At 52.5% G+C, this 19,843-nt stretch overlaps 2 protein-coding genes across 4 annotated transcripts in view; one reads left to right on the top strand and one right to left on the bottom strand.

Annotated features, from left to right (window-relative positions):
• CIB1 (calcium and integrin binding 1) overlaps positions 1-1,988 on the top strand; it is a 4,913-nt gene extending 2,925 nt beyond the window's left edge. The window contains exons 4-7 of one of the 3 annotated variants that reach the window (XM_008049982.2): positions 312-462; positions 603-721; positions 806-894; positions 1,158-1,417. In XM_008049982.2, the coding sequence (XP_008048173.1) occupies positions 312-462; positions 603-721; positions 806-894; positions 1,158-1,179 (381 nt within the window). In that variant the 3' untranslated portion in view covers positions 1,180-1,417. Of the gene's footprint in view, positions 1-311; positions 463-602; positions 895-1,157 lie in introns of all 3 variants that reach the window. The other 2 variants (XM_008049981.2, XM_021708530.1) reach the window with 2 other exon arrangements.
• Positions 1,989-2,954: 966 nt separating this feature from the next.
• SEMA4B (semaphorin 4B) lies at positions 2,955-16,257 on the bottom strand. The gene is made up of 13 exons (XM_021708529.1): positions 16,091-16,257; positions 15,863-15,925; positions 13,905-14,003; positions 12,980-13,091; positions 12,562-12,675; positions 12,289-12,440; positions 9,152-9,333; positions 8,865-9,015; positions 7,417-7,627; positions 7,203-7,318; positions 6,785-6,951; positions 4,182-4,267; positions 2,955-3,953 (listed from the first exon to the last, which is right to left on the bottom strand). Exons 1-13 carry the CDS (start codon positions 16,220-16,222, stop codon positions 3,214-3,216), a joined length of 2,325 nt encoding a protein of 774 aa, XP_021564204.1. The 5' UTR covers positions 16,223-16,257; the 3' UTR covers positions 2,955-3,213.
• Between the last annotated feature and the right edge of the window lie 3,586 nt (positions 16,258-19,843).

Below are 19,843 nucleotides of genomic sequence, written 5' to 3' on the forward strand. Positions count from 1 at the left end.
GCCATTGCACTCCAGTCTGGGTGACAGAGTGAGACTCCAACTCAAAAAAAAAAAAAATAACGCACTTATCTTGTTCCCTTTGCATAGGGTGCCTTCCTCTTCTCTCTCTGCCTCCACTTGTGTTGTAGATTACCTGCCTTTGGGTTAAACACTGACTCCAGGAAGCCACCCTCATCCCTTCCCCACTGGGTCATCTTCTTGTGTCCCCATTGGCCCTCCTTGTTGGTCCCAAAGCACTGATCATTCGCTCCCACACACTGAGTGTGTGACCTGGGCATCTCCTGTGTTGTTCACAGAAGGCTCTCTTCTAGGCCAACCCATTCAAGGAGCGAATCTGCAGGGTCTTCTCCACGGCTCCAACCAGAGACAGCCTGAGCTTTGAAGACTTCCTGGACCTCCTCAGTGTGTTCAGTGATACAGCAACCCCAGACATCAAGTCCCACTATGCCTTCCGCATCTTCGGTAAGGACCAGCAGCCTGGTGGACACTGCCCCTTCCCACCTGGGGTTTGTGGCAGCACCGCCTGGGAAATGGGCACCATATGTAGAACCTTGGAGCCCTTCCTGACTGTGTTCTTCTGGCTTCCTGGGTCTGCTCTCTAGACTTTGATGACGATGGAACCCTGAACAGAGAAGACCTCAGCCGGCTGGTAAACTGCCTCACGGGAGAGGGTGAGGACACTCGGCTCAGCGCTGCAGAGATGAAGCAGCTCATTGACAATGTGAGTGTAGCTGGGCTGGGTCTGGCTGGGCCTGGGAGTGGGAGGGAAGGATGGACCTGTGGCCTGAAGCCCTCCCATTCCCAGATCCTAGAAGAGTCTGACATTGACAGGGATGGGACCATCAACCTCTCTGAGTTCCAGCATGTCATCTCCCGTTCACCGGACTTTGCCAGGTATGATGTGGACTCCCTGTGTTCTGGGTATGCACAGGTCTCTGTCTGCTTCATCTGGGTCTGGGACATTATTACAGGTGTCACGGGGTGAGAATCCCCCCGCCCCCAGCTTCCTCTGAATGGCCCAGATACCTCTTCCAGAGGGACTGACACATGGGACACAGTCCATTTCAAAGAGGGGCCCTAGGGGAGAAGGGAGTAAGCCTGGATTGAGTCCCTACCCTCTGCTTCCAGAAAATCCAACCCACTTTTCTCTTGTTTAGCTCCTTTAAGATTGTCCTGTGACAGCAGCCCCACCATGTGTCCCAGCATCCTGTCCAAGAACCTTTCCACTGCCAATCTGTGACCAAGGTCATGCCTGTGTTGACAGGGCCGGCTGAGCTGGCCCATCCCGGAGCTGGCACGGCAGTCTCCGCCTGGGCAGGAAGGGCCCTCCTTGTCAGGGCCTCCCCCTTCTTGCTGCCCTTTGCACCACTGTTTGTTTCTACTGATCAGTAATAAAGGGTTAGAAGTTTTGACCTTGTGTGTGGCACCAGAGACGCTGGTATAAGACTGGACTTCTAGGGGCCTTTGAGCCTACAAGGAATAAGCAACATCTATAGAAGCGGCCAGTGGGAAGTCACCCCATACCCCCACCCCAGCCACCCCCTGTGAGGGTGTGAGTATGCAAGGGGCAGCATGGGGGATGGAACTCTCCTGTATCCTGATTGCAGTGGTGGTTACATGACTCGTGTTAAAATGGGAACTGTGCCCCAAAAGAAAAAAGTCCATTTTACTGTATGACTATTTGAACAGCTAAAAAAACTTGAAAGGATTAAAAAGAAGGCCCCCTCCCGTGTCCTCGCTGAACTGAACTGCAGTGGGCTTAACGCCACACCTGAGAGCCACACTCACAGGGTGATGCTGCTGACCAGGCAAGGCCGACTCTGGCTCATCAGTGCTCAGGAAGAGGAGGCTCAGAAGCCCCAGAACTCAGAACCAGAACAACCTCAAAAGGCGACAGTCCTTTAAGCAAAGGTCATGATTAAACAATAATTCTAAAGACTTTATTAAAAAAAGGTAAAGTGCATCTTATTAAAAATATGTAAAACCCACAAATTCAGGGTTCCTGTGTTGGGCAGTGTTGATATCCCTTAAGAGTGGAGGCAGGTGAGAGGCGAGGGGTGCACTGGGGAGAAGACAGGGTGCAGTTACTTCTTGGGGTCTGAGTTTGAAGCCGGGGCTAGGGTGGATGTGGTGGGAAGGGACACACGGGTTCTCAGGCTGGGATGGAGGAAGGTGGGCGCCCGTCGCTTCCTTGAATCCTGAGGGAAGCCCATGTTGTTGCCAGGCGCGGTGGCTCCCAGGACTTTGGGAGGCGGGAGCAAGAGGATTGCCTGAGCTCAGGGGTTTGAGACTAGCCTGGGCAACATGGCAAAACCTCCATTCTACAATAAATCAAAAAATTAGCTGGGCATGGTGGTGCATACCTATGGTTCCAGCTACTTGGGAGGCTGAGGCAGAAGGATCACCTGAACCCAGCAGGTTGAGGCTGTGGCAGATGTGAGTGTGTCACTGCATTCCAGCCTGGGCGACAATGGACTCCGATTCAAAAAAATAATAAAAAATAAAAGCACACGTCGTTATCAACTCTCCTAAGTGCACACTGCACTTGTGTGGCCACGGCCTGATACAGGCTGGAAAGGACCAGGTGTTGGGTCTGAGCCCAGGGCCTGGTGAGGGCTGTGGTGCCTGCCTGGCGCTCTGGTCCCTGAGGTGGCCGGATGATAGCGGCAACTCCATCCTTAGCCGGCTGGCAAGGCAGGACCCACAAAGCCCGAGTCGGCTCCTGGCTCTGCATGTGAAAGGGCAGCTCGTGCAACAGGATAAGGCGGAAAGTGGATGAGGCCAGCTGGTGAGGGATTTCCATCTGTCTCAACCAACCACTGTGAGGAGCCTCTGGGAGTCCGAGGCTGGGGGCAGCGAGTCCGAGGCTGGGGGCAGCGAACTGGAGTAGCCCTGTGTAGCATTCCATGCTGTCTCCTTCCTCACTCTGGTTTCACATTTTGATTGTTTTTTAAACAAAGGGCTCAGTTTACATAAGGAGCACTGTTCTGCCCACCAAGGTAGGCCCTTGTCTCCAGCCAGGACCTCTGGGGCCGTGGCTGTTGGTGTAGGAGTCTCACTCCTTGGCTGGAGAGCAGCCGGCCTGCTGGCTCCGAGGCCCCGAGGCTGGGCACTGCGGTTGTGTTCCACGAGGAGCGGAGGGGAGGTCCAGCTCACCCCCTCGGAGCATTCATGGCCCCTGAAGCCAGGGCCACCTCCTCTGCAAGTTGGCTCTCAGACCACAGAGTCACGGATCTCAGAGCCCAGGCGGACCCGGGGCCGGGGGCACACTGGGGACACCTCCACAAAGCTGTCCTGGATGCTGAGTGGCCTCTTCTCCGACTCAGCCAAGACTCGGGGCCCCGGAGAGCTATCCGACAGGGCCTGGTAGCCTCGGTGGTCGAGTGGGGTGTTAGGGGGGCCTACACCATTGAGCAGGCGGGTCTCAGGTGGCCCCACCACAGGGCGGGTCTTGGGGTGCACGCTGGCACACTCGCCCTGCTTCAGGAAGACTTTCATGCTGTCCCGGTGCCGATAGAGGAAGAATAAAACGAGAAGCACCACAGCAAGCCCGAACAACGTGCACATCACCAGGAACTCCCTCCAGTAGGACGCATCTGCCCCCTGGCTGGCCTTGCCACCGGCTGGTGCACTCACACGCGATGTGTTGATGATGACAGGTGCGCTGCCATCCCGGTCTGTTTGCTCGGCCATCCCGTCCTCCACCTCTGGGCAGTAGCTGGCCACCAGCTGCCGGAAGCCCTCCTCCAGTGACCAGCACTCGAACACCCCTGGTCCCTGCTGGCTGCCCACCAGCAGCAGGTCCCCAGTGGGCAGCACACGGCAGGAGGCTGAGGCATTGACGGGGTCCCCATTGTATAGCCAGAGCCGGGTCGCCAGGTTGGAAGGGAGCGGGCAGGCCAAGGTTTTCACTGTATTCGGCTGGAACTGGACTTGCTCACATGGCTTCTCACCTGTGGGCAAAGAAGGCAGTGGGTAGAGAGCGCTGGTGTCCAGTTGCTCCAAGCTCACCTACCTCCCTCCTGATGGGCAACCCTGGGGACCCCTGGACTGTCTGAGTCTCACTTCCCAGGGCGCTAGGTGCAGGGCTGGAGGGACGAGGATGTGAGAAGGAACAAGGATGTGCCTGAAAGAACCTTCCTAGCCCCATCTCTCCTCCACCCACTGAGGGGGCACCTCACCTGTTGGAACAAAAGACTGGGGTTTGACCAAGGAGGCGTTGCAGAGGTCCTTGGCATTGGCTCCCTCGATGTCCTGGATCCAGGGTCTGAGGACCAGAGAGTGGGATAGGCCAGGAAGCCCCCTGAGCCCGCATTCCCTCACCCCTCAATGCAAACTTGGGTCTGGACAAGGGACCCAGGGTTCAGGGACTGTCAGGACTTCCCTAAGCTGATTCCCCACCCACAGGGGGGAGTTGGCATCTCCTCTGTCCACATGCTATTTCAAATAAAAGTTACTACAATATTCCCCTTAGTTACAAAGACAGTATTTACCCTCAGAAAGAGACTGGAAAGACAGCTGGATCTCTGGGTCTATCTGTCTCTTTTTTAACAATGCAATGTTTAATAAAAAATAATAAACAAGTGTCAAAATCATGGCTCACTGCAGCCTTGCCCTCTTGGGCTCAAGTGATCCTTCCCCCAAGCATCCTGAGTAGCTGGGATTACAGGTGTGTGCCACCACACCTGGCTAATTTTTAAAATTTTTTTTGGAGTGACAAGGTCTCGCTAGGTTGCCCAGGCTGGTCTCAAATTCCTGGGCTCAAGCAATCTGCCCGTATCAGCCTCCCAAAGTGTTGGGATCACAGGCATGAGCCACGAAGGCTGGCCATATGTAGATTTACACTTGTTTTTTCTGAAATATAAAACTGACACCAGATGTATCCATATGTGAAGCAAGAACACTACAAATGGGACAGATCCTGTTTTAAAAATATATGGATTCTGTTTATTTTACACATATGTAGAAAAATCTGGGAGGATAAAATATAAAAATCTCACTGCGATTCTGGGATAAGGGGTAGTTTTTATTCTGTTTGTGCTTATCCATATTTCTTTTTTGTTGTTGTTTTAGAGACAGGGTCTTGTTCTGTCACCCAGGCTGGAGTGCAGTGGTGTGAGCATAGCTCACTGTAGCCTTGAAGTCATAGGCTCAGTCAATCCTCCTGCCTCAGCCTCCCAAGTAACTGGGGTTACAGGCTCCTGCCACCATGCCCAGGTAATTTTTTAAACAAGATTTATGGTTTCACTATGTTGCCCAGGCTGGTCTTGAACTCTTGGCCTCCCACCTACCAATCCTGCCACCTACCAAAATGCTGAAATTAGAGGTGTGAGTTACCATGCCCAGTCCCTCCCCTATTTTCTACACCACCATTTTATAATTCAAATAGGTTATCCTGAAGCCTTTTTTTTTCTTCATGAGCCAAAGTCTTATTTGTTCACTTCTTGCATCTGAAGTACTCTTCGATGACATTCTTGGCCTAAGATTCTTTGCCATAGTCCTTTACTACAACAACTGCAACCAACCACGTTATAGGGTTTTCCCTGTCAGTTTTACACAGGCCTACCCATTCCCCTAGTTTCTTGTTGTCATCAACCTTAATTAGTTTGGTTTGGTTTTAACAGGTCTCTTAATACTGTTCTGTAGCTCTAATTTTTTTTTTTTTAAACAGAGTCTCACTATGTCACCCAAGCTGGAGAGCAGTGGCACACTCATGGCTACCGCAGCCTTGAACTACTGGGCTCAGGCAATCCTTCTGCCTTAACCTTCTAAGTAGCTGGAACCACAGGCATGTACCACCACACCTGGCTGATTTTTTGATTTACTGTAGAGATGAGGTCTCACCATGTTGCTCCAGCTGGTCCCGAACTTCTGAGCTCAGACAGTCCTCTTGCCTCTGCCTCCCAAAGTGCTGGGATTACAAGCTTGTGCCACCGTGCCTGCCTGTAGCTCTATTGTTACTAAAACACATTCATATGCTAACCCACAGTATCCTGCAAGGATTTTCTTTTTTTTTTTGAGTCAGAGTCTCACTCTGTCACTCAGGCTAAAGTGTAGTGGCATGCTCATAGTCACTGCAGCCTCGACCTGCTGGGCTCAGGCGATCCTTCCGTCTCAGCCTTCCAAATAGCTGGAACTATAGGCACAAGCTACCACACCCAGCTAATTTTTGGATTTATTGTAGAGATGAAGTCTTGCCAAGTTGTCCAGGCTGGTCTTGAACCCCTGGGGCTCAGGCAATCCTCTCATCTCGGCCTCCCAGAGTGCTGGGATTATAGGCATGAGCCATCATGCCTGGCCCCGCAAGGATTTTCTTTTGTTTTTTTTTTTTTTTAAGTTGGAGTCTCACTCTCACGGCCACTGCAGTCTCAACCTGCTGGGTTCAGGCAATCCTTCTGCCTCAGCCTCCCAAGTAGCTGGAACTACAGGTATGCACCACCATGCCCAGTTAATTTTCTGATTTATTGTAGAGATGAGGCCTCGCCAAGTTGCCCAGGCTGGTCTCGAACCTGTGGGCTCAGGCAATCCTCTCTCCTCAGCCTCCCAAAGTGCTGGAATTATAGGCATGAGCCACTGCGCCCAGCCTGCAAGGATTTTCAAAGCTGTGACATTTCCTACTTTACCAAAGCATGTCCCCATTTGCCAAGGCAAGCATATAACTTATGGTCTAAACTATGACGATTTGAAAGGAGACAAGGGAGCTAAATCCTTAGGTGGCCTGGGAAGGTGCCCGAGGCCAAGTGCGCAAGGATGGCTGGGCAGGAAGGGGGCTGGGAACACTCACCTGGATGCCAGCTCAGGCTGGTAAAGGCCAATGTAGCTGCAGCTGGAGCCACTCCATGCGCAGTAGGGATCCCGGGCGAGGAGGCAGTCCCCACAGCTCCGGTACAGGCTACAGTTGGCCACAGGCACCTGGACCACGCTCAGGTTCGAGGCAGCATACAGCAGACCCTGCACAGCCAGACAAAAGGGATGAGAGGGGGGCTGGGCAGCCAGGGCCAAGGCCATTCCTGGCCCACATGCCCCAGGGAGCCCTGAGGGACCTCCATCATGTTCCCAGCACCCCTGCTTTCTGACAGCCTGTGCCATGAGCCCAGATCGCGTATCTTTCCATCTTGCTAGAGCAAGAGAGGAAAAGCTGCGTGGGGACAGCTTGGAGAAAATGGAGGGGCATCCCCAAGCACTCTGCCCTGTCTGCTCACCCGGTGGGTGTCCAGGAGCAGGTTCTGCACGGGCTGTCCTGATGGGAAGATCTGGAGCTCCTCAATGACGTGCGCCCTGTTGCCCACGCTCACTGCCTTGTGCAGCCGGCCGTCACCTGGAATACAGACAGGACTCAGGCCCTAGGTGGAGCTGCTGCCCATGACCCACCGGCCACGCCCCTCCTCCCACTCCAGCCAGTTGTGCTGCACTCACGGGTGCCCAGGAAGAGGACATCATAGGCATGGCGCAGGCCGGGGACACGGTGCACGACCACGCGCTGGTAGCGGGCCCGTGGCTGTAACAGCAACAGGCGGCTGCGGACCTGCTCATCCATCAGGAAGTGGTCCTTGAGGAAGAGCAGCACGCGGTAAGGGAGATCCAGGGACGAGTTGATCATCTGTTCCCGGGCACTATTGGTGATGCACTGGAGGAGAAAAGGCGGCAGCGTGAGGGCAGCAATACTTCAGGGCAGCAAGCAGGTGGGGGGTCCTACCTCCCCAGGGTCGGCAGCAGTGCCTGTCCCATCCTTGGGAGCCAGGGCACAACCCATGCAGATCCAGTGAGTCATCATGCTGGCCTGAAGGCCCCAGGGAAAGCCCGGGGTATGGGGAAACCAAGGGCTTGGGGGGTCTCCTTGCTGCCCCTCCTCCCTGCCCACCGCCCCTCACCCTCACACACACAGGTCTTGTCCCCGTGACCATGCTTCCTGCTCCTCAGAGTCCTTTCCCTAGTTCACTCAGGAAGCTCCGGCTGAGCAAAGTGTCCTCGTGTGGCCTATCTAGTTAGCTCCTGCGCCAACCTGGGCTTCCTGAAATTCTGAGAGCAGCCCCATACCGTCTCTCAGAGGCCCTGGGGGACTGAGCTCCATTGCCCACCGCCATAAGGGCTCACCGACACGCCCTTCCTGGCTGTCTCCCTCCTTCTCTCCACCTTCCCTGCTTCCCAGCATCACCTTCCAAATCAACCACTGGCACATATCTCCTTGGCCATGAGTTGAAGTTCATAGGCTAGAGGGAGGGAAGAAAGGGCCATTTCCCTGTGGCCTGGTCATTCGGTCACTTAGTAATTAAATAAGGAGTTCACAGTCGAGTAGCAGGGAGACCAGCCGAAGGGATGATTTTTTTTTTTTTTTTTTTTTGAGTTGGAGTCTCATTCTGTCACCCAAACTGGAGTGCAGTGGCCGCTCCAAGTCACTGCAGCCTCGACTCACTGGGCTCCGGCGATCCTTCTGCCTCGGCCGTCCGAGTGGCCGGAATTATAGGCATGCACTACCATGCCTGGCTGATTTTTTTGATTTTTTGTAGAGATGAGGTCTTGCCAAGTTGCCCAGGTGGATCTCGAACCCGCGGGTTCAGGCAATCCACTCACCTCAGCCTCCCAAAGCACGGGATTACAGGCTGAGCCACCGAGCCTGGCTCGAAGGGATGATTAAAGAGTACACAGACAGCACCTGAGACAGAACGGAAGCCATTCTGACATTCTTGGTCACATCTAACCCAGTAAGACAAGGAGGCCTGGACTTATGTCTCCATTTCAAAGATGAAAAACAGATTCGGAGAAGTCAAGTAATTTGCCTGAGGTTAGGCAGCCTTGGTGCCTGCATGGTGTGGGAACTCGAGTCTTCCCAGCACCCACTCTGGGTACAGGGAGCCAGTACCTACCGCTCCAGGCCGGGGAATGGGCACCGGCTGGGTCACAGTGTACCATTGCCGCGTCATGCGGTTCACCTCCTTGTAGAGGCCGCTGAAGACCTTCTGCACGTCCCTCATGGTGAAGACGCAGATGGCAGAGGCCTCTGTGGTACCCCTGTGCCTGCAAAGCAAACAACCAGATTAACCCAAGCCCTGGAGATTCAGAATGAGGCCAGTTGGGCCCAAGGCCAGTCCTTGGTCCCCCCCATCCCAGCCACCCTTCACCCTCCCATCCCTAGCGAACACCTGGGGCCTACCACTGGGAGGTGAAGACACCATAGAAAAGGGTGTCGCGCCAGTCCTGGGGGCTGGGGCTCAGTGTGAAGACATCTTGCAGCACATTGAATGGGAAGCCATCATCGGGCCGCGAGCACAGCAGCTGGGCCTTGAGGAAGGACGTCCACCGCCGCTGCAGCACTCGATCACCACCCTTGTCGCCCTGGAGGGGAATGGGCTGGGCTCAGGCACTGGCCAGTGTGAGGGGAGGCAAGAGACCTCCCCAGACACCAGGAATGAAGGACAGGCGAAAGCCAGCACCGAGTTCCATCTAAAGTGAAGAACACTCGGGGGCAGCGTACGTGTTCCATCAGGAGGGTACGTTCCTCACCGTGGACCATGAAGAACTGGGGACCACGCAGAGTCTATCTAAATACAGAAAGGTAGCTGGGCGCGGTGGCTCATGCCTATAATCCCAGCACTTTGGGAGGCTGAGGTGAGAGAATTGCCTGAGCTCACGGGTTCGAGACCAGCCTGGGCAACTTGGTGAGACCTCACCTCTACAATAAATCAAAAAATTAGCCAGGTGTGGTGGCTCATGCCTGTAGTTCCAGCTACTTGAAAGGCTGAGGCGGAAAGATCGCTGGAGCCCAGCAGGTCAAGGCTGTGGTGGCCGTGAGCGTGCCACTGCCCTCCAGTTTAGGCAGTAGAGTAAGACTCCAACTCAAAAAAATAAAATAATAAAATATGCCGGGCTCGGTGGCTCAGCCTGTAATCCCATGCCTTTGGGAGGCTGAGGTGAGTGGACTGCCTGAGTTCATGGGTTCGAGACCTGCCTGGGCAACTTAGTGAGATCTCATCTCTACAATAAATGAAAAACTTAGCCGGGTGTGGTAGCGTGCACCTGTAGTTCCAGCTACTTGGAAGGCTGAGGCAGAAGGATCGCCAGAGCCCAGCAGGTCGAGGCTGCGGTGGCCGGGAGCGGCCACTGCACTCCAGTCTGGGCGACAGAGTGAGATTCCAACTCAAAAAAACAAATAAATAAAAATAAAATAAAATAATAAAATAAAAACAGATAAATATAGAAAGATGTCCATGATTCACTGACAGGCAAACAAGGATGCCCAAGGACCTCAACTCAATCCAGCCTAACTCATGTGTGTGTGGATGCTAATAACATAAATATGCATGTAGTTACACATATGCAAAAAAAGATTAGCAAGGGACATTCTGAAATGTTAACAGGGTCAGGTGCAGTGACTCACACCTGTCATCCCAGCACTTTGGGAAGCTGAAGCAAGAGGAATGTCTGAGTCCAGAGGTTTGAGACCAGCCTGGGCAACTTGGAGATAACTTATCTCTACAATAAATAAAAGAAATTAGCTAGGTGGGGTGGTGCGTGCCTGTAGTTCCAGTTACTTGGAAGGCTGAGGTGGGAGGATCGCCCGAGCCTAGCAGGTAGAGGCTGCGGTAACTGTGATCATGCCACTGTACTCCAGCCTGGATGACAGGGTGAGACTCCAACACAAAAAATGAAATGAAATAAAATGTTAACAGAGAACCCTTCTTGTGGTGGGGCAGGGGGCTTATGATACCAAGAGTTCACATTTAGTCATTGCCACCCACATTTCTAAGAGCTTCACATGGATTAATTTAGTCCATTGCACTAATCCATATACCAACTCCAAAGTCATATTATTCCCATTTAATAGATGGGGAAACCGCTCAGCTATAGGGTGAGGGACAAGCCCAAGATCCTAGACCAGCAGGGTTTGAATCTGAGTAGTCTGCCTCCCCAGTCTGCGCATGATGCTACACCACCTTGTTATTTTGTAAATGATTTTTATGTGTTCATGTCTACATCTTCACTTTTTTTACGTAAAAAATAAAACAAAACAAAAAACTGTAATCCCAACAATTTGGGAAGCTGAGGTGGGGGATTGCCTGAGTCCACATGTTTGAGAAGAGCCTGGGCAACTTGGCAAGACCTCATCTCTACAATAAATCAAAAAATTAGCTGGGCATGGTAGTATCCACCTATGGTTCTGGCTACTTGGAAGGCTGAGGCAGAAGGATGGCCTGAGCCCAGCAGGTCGATACTGGGGTGGTCGTGAGCATGCCACTGCATCCTCAACCTGCTGGGCTCAGGTAATCCTTCCACCTTAGCCTTCCAAGCAGCTGGAACTATAGGTGCATACCACCACACCCGACTAATTTTTTCATTTATTGTAGAGACGAGGTCTTGCTAAGTTGCCCAAGCTGGTCTTGAAGCCCTTGGCTCAGTCGATTCTCTTCCCTCTGCCTCCCAAGGTGCTGGGATTATAGGCACAAGCCACTTCACCTGACACCCAGCACCTTGGGAGACTGAGGCAGAAGGAATGTTTGAGCTTAGGAGTTTGAGACCAGCCTGGGCAACATAGCAAAACCTCATCTCTACAAAAAAACAAAATATTTGCCAGGCATGGTGGCTCAAGCCTGTAATCCCAGTACTTTGGGAGGCCAAGGCAAGAGGACTGCCTAAGCCCAGGGGTTCAAGACCAGCCTGGGCAACATGGCGAGATCTTGTCTCTACAACAAATCAAAACAATAGCCAGGCGTGGTAGTGCATGCCTATAACTCCAGCTACTTGGAAGGCTGAGGTGGAAGGACTGCCTGAGCCCAGTAGGTAGAGACTTTTTGGTGAGCTGTGATCTTGCCACTGCACTCCAGCCTGGGTGACAGAATTAGACCCTGACTCAAAAAATCTAAAAGGAAGCCGGGCTTGGTGGCTCAGACTGTAATCCCGCGCCTTTGGGAGGCTGAGGTGAGTGGATTGCCTGAGCCCGCGGGTTCAAGACCTGCCTGGGCAACTTGGCGAGAACTCATCTCTAGAATAAATCAAAAATTAGCCAGGCGTGGTAGCGAGCGCCTGTAGTTCCAGCTACTGGGAAGGCTGAGGCGGAAGAATCGCCAGAGCCCAGTAGGTCGAGGCTGCGGTGGCCGGGAGCGGCCACTGCACTCAAGTCTGGGTGACAGAGTGAGACTCCAACTCAAAAAAAAAAACAAAACAAAAAAGGAGACAAAGGAAAAGCCATTGGCAGAGCTGTTCTTCCCTGAAGGATGGGAAAGGCCACCAATGCAGTGACCCTGTAAGCTGTGGCACCTCTGGGGTCAATACCCGGCAGCCCATGTTCCTTACCTTGCAGATGCGGGCGATGCGGGACACGATGGTTTTCTCAAAGAACTCGAATTCCTGGCCGGTCTCACTGAAGAAGAAGTAGATCTTATCGTCATCCCCTTGCAAGTTGCCTAGGCTCTCGGGAATGTAGGCTGAGGCAACAAAGGCTGGGTCTGTAGGGTGTAGTGGGGAGTATGGAATCAGCTCAGAAACTCAGGGCGCAGGTCCTGCTGGGGGAGACTGCCCCGTCCTAGGGCCCGACTGCCTACTGGGCAGATGGTGGGAGGATGTCACCTTGCAGCCACTTGAGAGAGCTCTCGGTCTTGGTAGGGTGAAGGCTTTGGGTCCGGGAGATGGTCGCGTCATTCCCCAGAAAGTTGCTGATCGTTCCAACATAGAGCTCGCCATCTGCCAAGAAAACATTCTCATGGGAACAAGCCCAACAGCATAGCCCCTTCCCCCTGCTCAGGGCCCACCCAGAGTGACCCCAGTGCTGCCCATCTTTCCTGTGATAGTCAGAGAAGGAAGCAAGAATTTGGGAAGGCCAAACTCAAAGCCAGCCCATAGCCACTCTGCACCCTGGGAATCAGCACAGCTTGGACCCATCAGCTCAGGACCTACCACCCTGCCCAAAGCCAGTTCTCTGGCCCTGTGCCCACACCCACCCCCACATGGAGCCTTAATGAACCTATCCTGCCCCCCCAGCACTCACCAACCATCAGGGCCGTGGACTTGAAATTGGGGTTAAAAGGACAACGGCCTTTGCCATCTTCCAGGAGGACATCCCCCGCCTCATTCTTCGCCAAAGTGAAGTTCTCCACAATCTGTAGGGAAGCAGACAGGTTGGCTCAGGGGCATGCCAGGGAACGAGACATGGATTTGGCAGAAAAGGAGAAAGGAGTGCTGGTCTGACTCCAAAGCTGGTACTCCATGGCCAAGTGCCGTGGAGCACGCCTGTAATCCCAGCACTTTGGGAAGCTGAGGCAGAAGGATTGCTTGAGGTCAGGAGTTTGAGACCAGTCAGAGAAACATAGCAAGATTCCACCTCTACAAAAAATAAAATAGTTAGCTGGGTTTGGTGCCATGTGCCTGTGAGCCAGATCTTTGAGAGGCTGAGGCAGGAGGATCACTTGAACCCAGGAATTTTAGGCTGCAGTGAGCTGAAACTATGCCACTGCATTCCAGCCTGGGTGACAGAGTGAGACTCTGTCTAAAAAAAAAAAAAAAAACGCTGGTGCCCCAATCCATAACCACGGAGGTCACCTTCTGCCAGAGCATGTGGAGGGTGGGAATGCAAAGCTGTGTGTACATGCCGAGGGCGCTGTACAAGGGAAGACGCAAGAATCAAGCAAGGACAAAGAAAACACACGAGAAGGCAAGGGAGAGCAGCGAGTTGTGAGCTGGACAGGATCTTCGCGCATGGGTGACTGCATGCGCCCCTTCCTCGGCCCTCCCAGCTGTTGGAGCTGGGCTGGGTGCCAGGGTGATGGGCCTCAGGGCTCTCAGAGTTAGTGCTCCCTAGAAGCCTCCCCTTGTTCCCTGCCTTTCACCAGGGGTTTCTGCTAAAGAACAGCTCCCTGGGGCAGAAAAGGGGGCAGTCCCCAGGCCAGCTCCAGGCCTGAGGAGGGGGCACTCACGATGTAGGTGCACTGGGGGCTGAAGGCCGCGGTGCCACAGGTGAACAGGTGGCTACTGTTGAGTGGCAGGAGGATCTTGACGTAGTTTTGACAGTCACGCTGGGGAAAGGAGAGGAGGATGTCAGGCCCAGCCCAAACATAGCCACCAGGGGGCACTGCCGAGCCCTCCCCACCAGACCCAAGGCCCAGCCTGGGACCTCTGCTCCTGGGATCTGGGGATAGGACACTCATGTCTGGGATCACATGAGAATCCAGGAACTTCCTGGGAAAGAGGAGAGAGTGAGTGCTGCAGGGGCTTTGGGGTACAGTGAATTTGGTGACTGGCAACTCTCCTTCAGTCTGAGGGTGAGGGCGCAGAATCCCACTCCAGGGTCCTCTTCAACTCAGTAAAAACCACAGGTCCCTACCAAGCAACCTGGAGAGGAAGCCACAGCCCAGAGCAGGAGGAAGCACTCAGCCCTGACCCTTGCACCCCAATTCACGCATCGGCCTCATGAGCAAGGCTGACAGGAGCCTCCAAGTGAGCTTCACTCCCCAAAGTTCCATTAACGCAATTCCTTTTCCTTGTTGAGGCCCTGGGCCTTGGAGTAGGCCTTGACTCCCATGTGTTATCCCTACAATTTCCCCCAGGAGATCCTGCTTGCTGCCTCTAATGGGCATCACCCCGGCCTGAGCCACGATCCTCGCCTCTCACTGCTCTCCTGCCTTCTGTCCCCTCCTATGGAGGCTACTGTCTACGGGGCTAGAGTCACCCTGAGGACACAGGCAAGAACACGTCACTCCTCTGCTCAACCCTCTATTAGTTTCTCAAATCTCTCAGAGTGAAACGCCATGTCCTGCTCCAAAGTACGCTCCAATCAGCTCTCCTCTCCTGATCTTGGCTCAGAAGTCACTTTATTATAATAAACAGTCACCTGACCACCTTTGGTTTTTTTTGTTTTTTTTAAATTGAGGGATTTTTTGTTTTACTGGGTTTTTTTTCTTTTTCTTTCTTTCTTTTTTTTTTTTTTTTGAGTTGGAGTCTCACTCTGTCGCCCAGACTGGAGTGCAGTGGCTGCTCCCGGCCACCGCAGCCTCGCCTGCTGGACTCCGGTGATCCTTCCGCCTCAGCCTTCTGAGTGGCCAGAATTACAGGCACGCGCTACCATGCCCGGCTGATTTTTTGATTTATTGTAGAGATGAGGTCTCGCCTGCCCAGGAGGGTCTCGAACCCGCGGGCTCAGGCAATTCACTCACCTCAGCCTCCCAAAGGCGCGGGATTACAGGCTGAGCCACCAAGCCCGGCTTTTTTTTCTTTTTCACAATTAAATCTCCATTGTCTTAAGGTACATGGACACAGAACAAGTACTTAATAAATGTTAGCGGAATAATAAAAGGGCTGTCAGGACTTGAACCTGTCTTGACTTGAACCCGTGTCTGAACCAAGTCTGGTGCTCTTTTGCCTTCGCCTTGGCTATCATCTGCTGCACTTGGGACCAGAAAGTCTCTGGGAATGGTGGGGCATCCACTAGAAGAACCTTGGGTTGGACCAGACCCCACCCAATGGTGTGGCCAAAACCAAAACAGAATCTGTCAGACCTGCTACCTCAAGGACCATCTGTAAAAGGACACAACTCCCGCCCCACATAATCACTGCTCATGCTGTACAATGACATTGTATTTGGCATGTATTATATTCCAGGTGCCCTAGGCCTATCAGTTCACTGAATCCTTACTGTAAGACCAGTGAGACAGGCATCATTATCCCCATTTTGCAGGTGGGCAGACTGAGGCTCATAGAGGTGAACCCACTTGTCTGAGGTTATACAGGTAATAAGCATAGGGCTGGGATTCCAGCCCAGGTTGGGCCATCTCAGAAGCCCGTGACCTTTCCACCACATCTGGCTGTGTCTGCTCCCACCTCCTGCCACCACTCTCCATCCCTCCTGCAGCCTGCCTCCCCGCTGGTGCTGGCTCACCTGTGGGTCCCTGCCCTTGAAGGTGCACACCTTTTTCTTCTCTGCACCTGCACTCCATGGCAGCTGGAGAATATGAAAGGGAACAGTAAGCATGTAGAGAAATGGAGGATTTGCTGAACCTCCCTCCTCTCCCATCTGCATCCTCCTCAGACCCAAGCCAACCTTCCCATCCAACCTTCCTCTGCCGGCTTCTGCCCAGTCTGGTCAGCTCTGGGCCACATCTCTCACCTCCTGGTACTTCCCGCCTGGCAGGAAGCTGTGGTTGCTATCAAGTGCCAAGACGGCCTCTCGGGCACCCACGTACAGAGTCTTGCCATCCTCGCTCAGCAGAAGGGCTGTGTAGTTAGTGATGTTTTCCATTTTAAATTTGAGGAATGGCCTCTCTTCAGAGCCTGGGGAGAAGAAGGTAGATGTGACCTGGGGCCACCCCTTCCACGAGGAACCTCTTACGCCAACCTCTAGAACGGCCCGTTTAATGGAAGGTGATAGGGTGGCAAGAGGCTGGGGCCAGGAGGATCAGGTTGAACAGGAATGGCATTCTTGGTTGCTCAAACATAACATAAGAAACAGTGCACAGAGGTGTATGTTAAAGAAGATTAATGATAGCACCACTCACACGAATGACAAAGTGCAAACAATCTAAGAGTCAGTCGAACCACAGCGGACTGGATGAAAATAAAGGATAACCCTCTAATTTAATGAAATACTATGCAGCTGGTAAAAATGATGTTGCAGTAGAAACTCCAGAAAATCAAAACAAGCAAGAAAGGCACAGCCAGAATATCAAGCAAACTAAAATATAAAGTTGAGCATATACTCGAATACTCAGAAAGGAAAATACATTTAACATTTTCCTTTGAGTGACATTAGACCCAAAGAGAAGGAAGCATAAGCACAGCCCATTCCTGAGCCCTTGTTTAAATGCAGAGTGCTGGTCTTCAACTCAGAGCACCAGCCACAGTCACTCACAGAGACTGATGGGAATGCGATGAAACAGAATGGGAATGTGATCAGCCTTGACCTCAGACACAGGAACGTCCAACAGACAGACATAAGGATGCAGTAGGGCAGTGGAGGGGGGCGTTGAGGGCGAGTGGAAACTGTAACATCTTCATGTGAGAGCAAAGAGGGTCACAAGGGTGCTGTCAGTGGCTAGTGGGAATACGAAGTCGAGGTTTAAGTGTATTATTGCAACTGCAGAAGTGATCACTAAAGGAAGTATGGTGGTAGCACATGCAGGGAGGAGGAAAAGGGTGATGGGAGTGATGGAAGTGGTATAAGCATTTTCCTTAACGATATGGAGGAACAAATGGTGGAGCAAGAACCTTAAATGATTAAGAGGTGCTGCTTTTAAACAGGCCTAGGGCTGGGAGAGACCCAAACGATTTTTGCTTTTTACAATAAGCCCTACTACACTTATAGAAGAATGTGCCTGCATCCTCAACACAAAATTTAAGTAACACTGTTACAGAATGTGTAATGACAAGGAAAGATACTAATTATCTACCACTAAGTGAAAGTGAAGATTGTAAAATAGTATGTATGATCAGATTCTATTTTTTGTAGGAAAAATATAAACATAGAAAAATAACCCAGAAGGTTGTATCATACACAACAGCGAAAAGTGGGACCCCTGGTAGGATTCCAAGTAATTCACTTGTTATGATTTTGTGATTCTACAATAAGCAGGTTGTAGTTATGCAATGGGAAAAATATAAATTAGAGAGAAAGGGGGAAGAAAAAAAGAAACACATCCACCCATCCACCAGGGTACTGCTTATGTTTTGGGTAACTAATAGAAAGAAAAATTCTTTTTAAAATTCTAAGCAGCTAATGAGAACAGAAAAACAACCAAGAGCAGCCACCCTGCCCAACCTCAGGCATACCCCAACTGAGCAGTGATGACGACCACGCAGACACCACAGTCTCACCAGGCTGAGAAAGCACAAAATGCGACATGCCCAACCAAGCAGCTGTGAAGACGTCATGTGTGCTTACTTGTCCAGTGTTTTTACATACCCCCAGCCTTGTTCCACAAACAGCAAGGAAACACAAAGAAAAGAAAGCAATGAAACATCAGCATTAAAATCAGGAGTGGAGAAAAGAAATCTGAAGAAAAAAAAGTCTAAACCAGCAAGGAAGAAAAGAGTCCCCTAAGCAGGTGAACAGGGTTTCGCTCGGCTTAGAGATGGGCTGTACCTTTTGCATGGGACCTCCTGGTGGCTGATGAACAAAGGGAAACGAGGCGACTTTGCCCCCACTGTGCAAGAGGAAAACCTAGGTGGGGTTCTTAGCAAACCCACCAAGACTGGGCAAGACAGCCGCGCACTAGTCAACAGAACAATGGGGTGTCAAGACTGTTTCCTACAAGGTCTCCCAGTGAGGGAAGGTGGTGGTGCAAGAGGACCCATGCAGGGGTCTATGGGGAAGAGTTTGGCTCTAGGCTGGGAGTCTGGTCACACTCTGAAACATTAGGGACAAGTCACAGGGACAAGTCCCACCCACAGATCAGAGCCTAAAATCAGCTCTAAAATCATACAGCACAGCTGTGGTGCAGTGAGGACTCTCAACTAGTAGGAGTCTCTCTAGCTAAGCCCAGAATCTAGTGATTCTAGGACTCTGCCTCAGAGCTGACCCTCATCGCTTCCTGTCAGCACTCGATGCTCTGGGAGGCCCCCTCACTTCTCCCAGAACCGAAGTGTCCCCAACACGTTGCCTGTGTCTTGTGCCACAAGAACACGCAGCCTGACCTTCCTGTGCTCTGCTCCTGGGAAGAACCACCAACCCAAGGAGACCCTTCCCCTGGGCTGCCACGGGCCCACTGTGCTGGGAAGGTGCAGTGTTTTGCTCGCTGCATATACTAATTCTGTGAGGCACTTACTGTTGTTACCCGTTTACAAATAATGAAATCAAAGCTCAAAGAGTTTAAGCAATTTACACAAAGCCCCATAGCAAAAGAGGAGCCCAGATGGGGGCTGGTCCAGGGGGTTTCCTTCCCAAGCCATGGTCCGCAGTCACCTGAGATGTGCTCTAGCACCAGGGCTGCCCCTAGAGATTCTGTTTAAATGGTCCGGCCCAGGGCACGAGAATGTGCAGTGTTACCAGCTCCTGGGTGACTCTGAAGTCAGCAGTCCGAGGACCACACTCTGAGAAGCACCAAGCAGGTTCTTCTTTTAGGGTATGTCGATGGCATCTCAGTGAGCAGCAGTTTCCTCACATAGGTCATGGGGTCACAAAAAATATAAAGTTAGGATTCTAGGAGTCTTATAAGTCAGGGAGACCAAAGCCAAGAGCCACTGCGCTCCCTCATCACGCAACCCTTACAGAGCTCACAGAAAGCAAGGGTTGCTTCCAGTCTGCCAAGGTATTCAGGGGTGTTTCCACCTGGGCAGGGCCCACAGGGCTAGGCAGCAGGCTGTCCTTGGAATCTGTCCAGTGCAGACACGCCAAGAGTCAGAGATAAGCCTGGGTCCCAGGTGGCAGCTCAACCCCGCTCAGACCTGGAGGGAGTAGGGACCTGCCCCGGGGCCCACAGACAGAGCCCAGCCTGGCTGGAGGGGAAGCCTGGGCACCGGCCAGCCCAGTTCAGCCCAGCAGCCAGCTGCTGAGAACCCCCATGTCTTTCAGTCAGGCAGAGAACACAGTGACTGAAATGAAAAAGGGACAGAAAGTAGAATGTGCCTTGGCCAAGTGAGTGAGGGGCCGCTTACTCCAAGCCTTCCCGCTCTGGGGAATCCTCTGCACGCCGGCCCTTGTCCCTCTGCCCTGAGCCTCAGACTCAAAGCCATGGTGTGCAGATGCCCTGGCAACCTCACCAGGGCTGGTCAGTGGGGCTGGCTTTCCAACTGCGAGTCTCAACAAGATAGAGACGAAGACTGCAGACTGGAGTTAGAGACCTGGGTTCACACCCAGCCTCTGCCACTTACTAGCTATGTGCCACTAGGATATGCCATGTAACCTCTTAAAGCCTCACTTTTCCTT

Source organism: Carlito syrichta, unplaced genomic scaffold (genome assembly GCF_000164805.1).
Source record: "Carlito syrichta isolate Samal-C Ts95f unplaced genomic scaffold, Tarsius_syrichta-2.0.1 Scaffold142869, whole genome shotgun sequence".
Lineage (NCBI taxonomy): Eukaryota > Metazoa > Chordata > Mammalia > Primates > Tarsiidae > Carlito > Carlito syrichta.

What these genes read in the sequence shown, in the direction of transcription:
- SEMA4B (XM_021708529.1), bottom strand. Translation starts at nt 16,222, where the DNA reads ATGGAAAACATCACTAACTACACAGCCCTTCTGCTGAGCGAGGATGGC. An exon ending in CAGGCGGGAAGTACCAGGAG is followed by an intron (nt 15,926 to 16,090) that starts GTGAGAGATGTG and finishes CATATTCTCCAG; the next exon opens with CTGCCATGGAGTGCAGGTGC. An exon ending in GCATCGCCCGCATCTGCAAG is followed by an intron (nt 9,334 to 12,288) that starts GTAAGGAACATG and finishes ATTCCCCTCCAG; the next exon opens with GGCGACAAGGGTGGTGATCG.